An 8,311-nucleotide genomic window follows, 5' to 3' on the forward strand; every position below is an offset into this window, starting at 1 on the left:
GAAGGGCCGGCAGCTCCTGCGGTTGGGGGTCTTGTCCGGTGGACGGGTGTTGCGGAATTTGGAAACGGATTTAAGTGTTCCACCTCATTAGGAATTGTTGTCTCAGGGCCAGAAGAGCCGAGGGGCAGAGTCACCTAGCGACATTGAAATAGGACCCCGCGATTCTCGTGTCACCCTCAGTCCTGCCCTCTGCTCACTAACTTCCTGCCCCCTCCTCCAACGCTGCCCTGGTCACCGGACCTCGAGTGGGTGAGAACACCCTGTGCCTTCGGGGTTATGGGCAGTTTTTCCTTCCGCTGCCCACTCCAGCATGCATATGTACACTCCCTTGGAGGAGTGGGAATAGTTATATAACTTCTAGTCCAGAGTGGCCCTCTGGCTTCTGAGGCAACACAGCGATTGCTGCGAGTCACATCTTGTGTTGGGAATCATCCCTTGAGCTCTCCCAATGAGAGCCATCGTCCTTATGGGAGTGTTGCTGAACTTGACCTTGGGTAAGCACGTCACAGGGGACAGCACCCTGGATTTGATTAAGAGACCCGAGTTCTAGTGTGATCACCCCTGTGTCTGACCCTAGGCTTCAGTTTTCTTTTCTGAAATAAGATTGAACTGTGCGTAATCTAAGGTCTTTTCCACCCCCTTTTTCATCCTGTGTCTCAGAAACTGATCTGGGATTGGGAGAGAAAGGTGGATACCAGGGGGGAAGGGTTGGGCAGGATTGCTCGGCTACCAAACCCCTCTCCTCTTAGGCGCCAACCTCCACCTCAACCCCCGACTCCCTTCTCCCTATCCCAAATTCCTACGCTGCTACCGATGCATCCTGGAGACCAAGGAACTAGGCTGTGTCTTGGGCTCTGACATCTGCCTCACCGCCAAGGGTGGAGGCTGCCTAACCACCATTATTCACAATGGTGAGTGACCTCCACCCCTTTCCCCACCTTATTAAACAGCCTTTCCAGATCTTCCTGTCTGCCTCACTGAAATTGCAACATCAGGAGCCCCCACCTTTACTAATATTTAGACTGTCATTATTCTCTTCCCAAACTATCCTGGTGGCTCCTGCTACTCTCAACCCTGCTGCCAGTTCTTTACTCCATTGGTTTAATTCTGTCCAAACAACTATGCTAAGATAACAAATTGTTGATCTACTCTCACTTCAGTCCGTCCCCATTCTGCCCCCATTTCATCCTCTTCTCAGCTCCCTTCTCCTCTTAACTTTATTCAGATCCCTCATGACACCGCAGACATCCCAAGTCCCTGCCTGCAAATTTTCATTGTAGTGTTGTGTTCTGTCAAATTTTTAACACCAAGGCACGGTTGGGGTTAAGGGTGGAAAAGTTTGGGGCCAGGATTCAAATACCTAGAAGGTGATAAAGGTAGTTTGGCTACCAAAAAAGGACAGTGCCCCCAGGCATCTACTGATGACCTAGGACAATGAATGCGAAATGAGGACTGAATGACTTAAGAAGGACAGTTTGGAAATACCAAGACCATCATTTGAGAGGCAGAATAAGGATATTCTGCAGAATGGGGATCTGGGTGGAATGGGGAGAGTAACTCTCTGTCCCTTCAGGCAGTAAGGAGGAAGTCATCATAAGCGACTGCAGGGCGAAGAATCGGCTCTCGGAATGCTCCGTGTCACTGGCCTCCCCTGTGCCGGGTCTTTGGGTGTCTTCTCGGTGCTGTCTTGAGCCACTTTGTAATTCTCCACCACTCCGTGACCAGACCTTGTTGCAGAATCAAGATAAAAATACTAGTGTTGTATTGGATTTCCTTATTCCCATTCCTAGCTCTAAAGTCACCACTACTCATTCTCCTCCCAAACCCTCAACCAGCCAAACTGAATGGCCCTCAGACTATGACCTCTGACTGGCCCTTTCCAAGAGCTCTTAGAGTCCACTGACCTTGCTTGGCCCCAAACCCAATCCTGGTTTAGAATACAGCTAGGGATCTTCATCCCAAAGAGATTCCCTATAAATTGCTCTGGGAGTTCTATCAGGAAGATCCAAGTTTCAACCTGTCTCTCGGGGTCTTCCCCCTCCCCACCCTATCCCAACCTCATTCTTCCTACAAGTTTCCTGTTCAGATTTTCCAATGCAATCTAAGTTCACATTTGTGAAAAATCTCAACTACATACAGGACATTATTAGGCACTCTACCCCCAAATGATATAGATGATAGACTCTCAGAGCCAGGAGAGACCTCAGAGGTCATCTAGCCCATGACCATGCCTCCCTGGACCCCACACATTTTACAGGTTGCCTCTCTAGACCTCATTTTCCTAATCTGTAAAATGAAGAAACCCTCAAAGTTGGCATGGGGAAAGCATTTTGTCAACTCTATAAAACTATACAAATGTGAATTTTAATTATTAACAAAAGTCACATCATCATTGGCAAAAGTCAGGACTAGAGCCCATACCTCCTAAGTCCCAGCAGACTAATGCTCTTTCTATTACAACTTCCTCTGTATTGTATAATTTAAATTTTATCTTTGCTTTCCTCCACCCCACTTTTCCCTATTAATGATGGAAGAGGAAGAGTTGGTAATCTCTCCACATCTTCATGTTTGCTCTAATTTTACTCCACAATAAATTGATGATGCAGAAAAACTCGCTTCCAAATTTTATGAAATTGGGGTTGGGGTGAGGGGGTGAGATAGTGAGGAATAAAGAAAATACTAGAAGGTGCTACTTAAGTGTCAGGTGTCAATGAGGCTAGAAACAGATTAGTCCAATATAGCACAATAGTACAATGCAGTCCTAACAGTCTCTCCTGCTGAGTTTCTTGCATCCTTCATATGTCAAAGAATAGTGTTTTGGAAATTGCCTATCACCTCCCATCTACACAACACACCACCTGACACTCCCAAATCTCAGGCTGTAAAGTTAATCCCCAGGGTGCCAGGATCGAACCTTCTTGAGGGGTCATCTGGGAATTGTGTTCCCTGAAGGGAGTGGGGTGGTAGAAAGGCAAAGATAAATCCCAAAGTCAGGCCAGTCAAGTCAAAAAGGTACTAAGTTCCTGCTATATGTCAGGCATTGTGCTAAAGCACTGGGGATAAATATAAGGAAAAATCTAGTCCCTATTCTCAAGGAACTCACAGTCTAGTGGTGGTAATGTGGAAACAACCATGTAAAACAAAATATATTCAGTATAAATCAGAGGTAGTCTAAAGAGGGAAGGCAGTAAGATTAAAAAGGACTGGGAGAATCTCCTGGTAGAAGGTGAGACTTGAAGGAAACCAGGGAAACAGAAACAGAGAGGAGGGAGGGAGATCATTCTAGACATGGAGGACAGTCAGGGAAAATGCTCAGTCAGAAGATGGAGTGCCATGAGATGAACAGGCAGGAGGCCAGTATCAATGGATCACAGACTACTGGGAGTTGGGGTATGAGGAATAAGATATGACTAGTTGGGTAGGAAGGGGCCAGGATATGAAGACTTTTACAAGCCAAACATTTCTCTTTGAAATCTAGGAAACAGGAAGGTGGCCCAGGGGGCTGAACACTGGACCTTGGCTCAGAAAGACTCGAGTTTAAATCTCACCTTAGATGCTAGTTATGTTGGGGAAGGCCTTCACCCTTTGTCTGCCTCAGTTTTCTCAACTATAAAATGAGAATAATAATAGCACCCACTTCCCAGGGTGGTTGTGAGGATCAAGTCCAGCAGCAAGAGACAGAAAAATTCCATTGAAAATAACTGCAAACAGTATAAAATACTTGAGAGTCTACCTGCCAAGACAAACGCAGGAATTACATGTACACAATTACAAAACACTTTTCACATAAAGTCAGATATAAATAAATGGACAAATATCAATTGTTTATGGGTGGGCCAAGCCAATACAATAAAAATGACAATTCTGCCTAAATTAATTTACTTCTGTGCCATACCAACCAAACTGTCAAAAAAATGACTTTATAGACACATATAGAAAAAAATAACAAAGTTGATCAGGAAGAACAAAAGATCAAGAATATCAATGGAATTAATGAAAAAAAAATACAAAGGAAGGTGGCCTAGCAGTACAGATCTCAATCTATATTACAAAGCAATAATCGTCAAAACTATTTGGTCCTGGCTAAGAAACAGAGTGGTGGATCAGTGGAATAAACTAAGTACACAAGATACCTTAGTAAATGACCATAGAAACCTAGTGTTTGATAAATTCAAAAACCCCAGCCTTTGTAATGAGAACCCACTATTTGACAAAAACTGCTGGGAAAACTGGAAAACAATAGGGTACAAACTAGGTATAGACCAACATCTCATATGATAGATCAGGATAAGGTCAAAATGAGTACATGATTTAGATGTAAAGGGTGACACCATTAGCAAATTGGAAAGGCAAAGAATAGTCCATCTGTCAGATCTATGGAGAAGAGAAAAATTCATGACCAAAAAAGACATAGAGAGCATTACAAAATGTAAAATAGATAATTTTGATTACATTAAATTAAAAATCTTTTGCACAAACAAAACCAATGCAACCAAGATTAGAAGAAAAGCCTAAAGCTGGAAAACAATCTTTATAGATCTCTGATAAAGGTCTTTTTTCTCAAATGTATAGAGAACTGAGTCAAATTTGTAAGAATATAAGCCTTTCCCCTTAATAAATAGTCAAAGAATATGAACAGGCAGTTTTCAGATGAAGAAAGCAAAGCTATCTATAGATATATGAAGAAGTGCTCTAAATCACTTTTGATTAGAGAAATGCAAATTAAAACAACTCTGAGACCACCTCACACCTACCAGATAGGCTAATATGACAAAAAAGGAAAAATAATAAATGTGGGAGAGAATGTGGGGAAAATGGGACATTAACACACTATTGGTGGACTTAGGAACTGCTCCAACCATTCTGGAGATCAATTTAGAGCTATGCCCAAAGAGCAACCAAACTGTGCATACCCTTTGATCCAGCAATACCACTACTAGGTTTATATCCCAAAGATATCATAAAAAAGGAAAAAGGACTTATATGTGCAAAAAAAATTAATAGCAGCCCTTTTCATGGTGGCAAAAAACTGGAAATTGAGGAGATGCCCATCAATTGGGGAATGTCTGAAAAACCGTGATATATGAACGTAATGGAATACTACTGTGCAATAAGAATGATGAACTGATATATTTCAGAAAAACCTGGAAAGACTTGTATGAACTGATGCAAAGCGAAATGAACAGAACCAGAAAAACATTGTACACAGTATCAGCAACATTGTGTGATAATCAATTATGAATGACTCAGCTCTTTCTCAGCAACACAATGATGTAAGATAGGTACATTATGGATGGAAAATGCTATCCACATTCAGACAAAAAACTGATAGACTCTGAATGCAGATCAATGCATCTCTTTTTCATTTTTGGGGGGGCGTTTTTCCCTTTGATCTGTTTCTTTCACAACTGTGATTAATACAGAAATATGTTTTACATAATTGCGCATATATCAAATTGTCTACCATTTTAGGAAGATGGGAGGGGAGAGAGAGGGAAAAAAATTTGAAACTCAAAATCTTGTAAAAAAATGAATGCTAAAAATTGTCTTGACATGTAGTAAAATACTATTTTAAAAAAGTTCACATTCTAAAGGAGGAGTACAACACCTACATTTCAACTCCAAATCAGATAGAAAAGTAGCCTGGACCTTCTGGCTGTTGCCCTTTTTTCTCAAAGAGGACCAAAATGATATCTCCATGATAAAAAGCTTCAATGTGTCTGACTGTGGCTGACCATACCAATATGACTTGGAATGCTCTTCCACATATTGGACACAAACAGTCCCATGTGAACCTCTGGGATGGATATTCCAAATCTGCGCATCCTGCATTTCCCTTGAGCTGTTTTAATTCTGCTTTGCTCATAGAGCACAGCACCTTCTCTGATGTGGGCACACCGTCATGCTGAGCAATCCTGTGCCAGTGTCTCCCATGTCACACAATCAATTCCAAAGTTCTTGAGAAAGACCTTGAGAGTGTCTTTGTGTCACCTCTTCTGACCACCATGTGATTGCTTGCCCTGTGTGAGCTCTCCATAGAATAGTCTTTTGGGTAAGTGTATGTTTGACATTCAAACAACATGACCAGCCCATCAGAGTTGTGCTCTCTGAAGCATAGTTTGAATGCTTGGCAGTTTAGTTTGAGTAAGGACCTCAGTGTCAGGTATCTTATCCTGCCGTGTGATCTTCAGAGTCTTCCTAAGACAATTCAAATGGAAGAGATTCAGTTTCCTGATATGGTGCTGGTATACTGTCAGTGTTTCACAGGCATATAACAATGAGGTCAGAACAATGGCTCTGTAAACCTTCAGTTTGTTGGTCAGTATTACTCTTCTCTCCCATACTTTCCTTTGGAACTTGTGCTAATTTTGCTGCTTGCGCTAATTTTGGCCTAACAACTGAACCAAGAAAACACAGGTGCTCCATCAGCCAACACCACATCATCTATATGTGGAACTATCAGTTACAGCAAATGGAGATGTTCTGAGTGCTGTGGATAAGTTCACTTTCCTTGGTGGTGTACTTTCCAGGGATGTACACATTGACCATGAAGTTGATGCACCCTGGACTTAGGTACAGCAGTAAAGCAGAGGCCTCCTCTTTAATGTCATTCCCACTGATAAATTTGTATCAGTTTCTGATATTGAACAAAGACTTTAGTGACAAAAACTTTATTTTCTGGGTCTTTTTATAGATCTGTGTCTACAACACCTGCAGAAACAGTTGCTAGGCTGCATCTCCACAGGGTTTGTTTCTCAGGGTGGGAGCTGAGAGAATCATGTTAGAAGTTTGCCATTCCCAAGGCTCTTGGTCCTAGACTACCTTTGTCAGAGTCTGGGGGAAGATGGTGATCAAGGTGGTGACTGGCCCAGCACATACTGCCTCCTGTCTCTCCCTCAGCATACTTTGCTCCTTCAGGGAAGCTGGTTTACCTGCCCTGTGTAACCAACCCTGTTGGTTAGCAATAAGTAAAGATGGCTAGCCCCTTCTTCCCAGGAGTGTTGTGTCTGGATACCTGTGAGGAAGTAAGATCAATGGGGGAGGGGGAGGAAAGAGGGGAGGTGTAGAAGGGAGAAAGCTGCCATTCCCAGTAGTTATTTGCCATTCATTGTCTTTTCCTCCTTAAAGCCTTCTCTGATATTCTAAGCTAAAAGAGAGGGAATAAGCATTTATATAGAACCTACTATACGACAAGCACTATGCTAAGTGCTTTACAAATATTGTCTTATTTGATCCTCACAACAACCCTGTGAGGAATTATTATTTTCACTTTATAGTTGGGGAATTTGAGGCAAACAGATTAAGTGACTTGCCTAGGGTCACACAGCTGTAAGTGTTTGAGGTGGGATTTGAACTCAGGACTTCCTGATGCCAGCGCTCTATCCACTGTGCTGCTAACAGCCTACCTGAATCTCTATCAGGTCATTCTGTGGGACTTCTATTCTATTCCATTCTATTCCATTCCATTCCATTCCATTCCATTCCATTCCATTCCATTCCATTCCATTCCATTCCATTCCATTCCATTCTAATTCTACTCTATTCTATTCTATTCTAACTTGTATTATATTCCTATATACCTGCCTCAACCCTCTTCCTTCCCTTCATCTCTCACCCTTGGCCATCTTCTAAATTGTAAATTGCTTTGGGATTGTGATGGACTGTTTTTTGTCTCTGCAGCCAGTGAGTGCCTTGTACATAGGGATAGGGACTAGACCTCTGGTTCCTTAAGTTCCTAGAAGTTCCATTGAACTTCTGGGTAAGGAACTCAACCAAGTGTATAATAGCCCCAAAGAAACCTCTCCTCAGATGGATGGAGAGAATCGAACCACTCCTTTTCAGCTTAATACTCCAGTTGTAGATAGTGGTCTACAAAGTAAGGTGTCCACACCGAAGATGATCTACGCCTAAGAAGAAAATGGCATAATTTCTATTTCTGCTTATTTTTAACTTCAAAAATAACAAATAAATTCTATTTTGCTAATGTTTATTATAAAAACAGACACTGACATCCTCATTCAGCCCTAATGTCGGACGGTTATATGCTACATGATTTGCCTAAAGTCAATGTAGACAATAAATGACATAGCCACATTTTGAACCCATGTCAATCGGTCAATAACCATTTATTAAGCACCTATTATGTGACAGGTACTGGGCAAAGCACTGGGGATACAAATACAGGAAAAGATCTTATAATCTAAGAGGGGAAGACAATACACACACACACACACACACACACACACACACAACCCTAAAAACTGAAAGGGGGCAATAAGGGAGGTGGAACATGAGGGAAAAGTCAGAGAAG

At 42.1% G+C, this 8,311-nt stretch overlaps 1 protein-coding gene across 1 annotated transcript; it reads left to right on the forward strand.

Moving 5' to 3' along the window:
- Nucleotides 1-2,611, forward strand: LY6G5C (lymphocyte antigen 6 family member G5C). The gene is made up of 3 exons (XM_072637554.1): nucleotides 1-494; nucleotides 750-911; nucleotides 1,574-2,611. The coding sequence occupies exons 1-3, from the start codon at nucleotides 449-451 to the stop codon at nucleotides 1,867-1,869; spliced, it is 504 nt and encodes a 167-aa protein (XP_072493655.1). The 5' UTR covers nucleotides 1-448; the 3' UTR covers nucleotides 1,870-2,611.
- The last annotated feature ends 5,700 nt before the right edge of the window (nucleotides 2,612-8,311 follow it).

This window comes from Notamacropus eugenii, chromosome 2 (genome assembly GCF_028372415.1).
Source record: "Notamacropus eugenii isolate mMacEug1 chromosome 2, mMacEug1.pri_v2, whole genome shotgun sequence".
Classification (NCBI taxonomy): Eukaryota; Metazoa; Chordata; class Mammalia; order Diprotodontia; family Macropodidae; genus Notamacropus; species Notamacropus eugenii.

Coding starts and splice junctions, on each gene's coding strand:
- LY6G5C (XM_072637554.1), top strand. CDS start 449: ATGAGAGCCATCGTCCTTATGGGAGTGTTGCTGAACTTGACCTTGG. Junction 495..749: donor GTTGCTGAACTTGACCTTGG/GTAAGCACGTCA, acceptor CTCTCCTCTTAG/GCGCCAACCTCCACCTCAAC. Junction 912..1,573: donor AACCACCATTATTCACAATG/GTGAGTGACCTC, acceptor CTGTCCCTTCAG/GCAGTAAGGAGGAAGTCATC.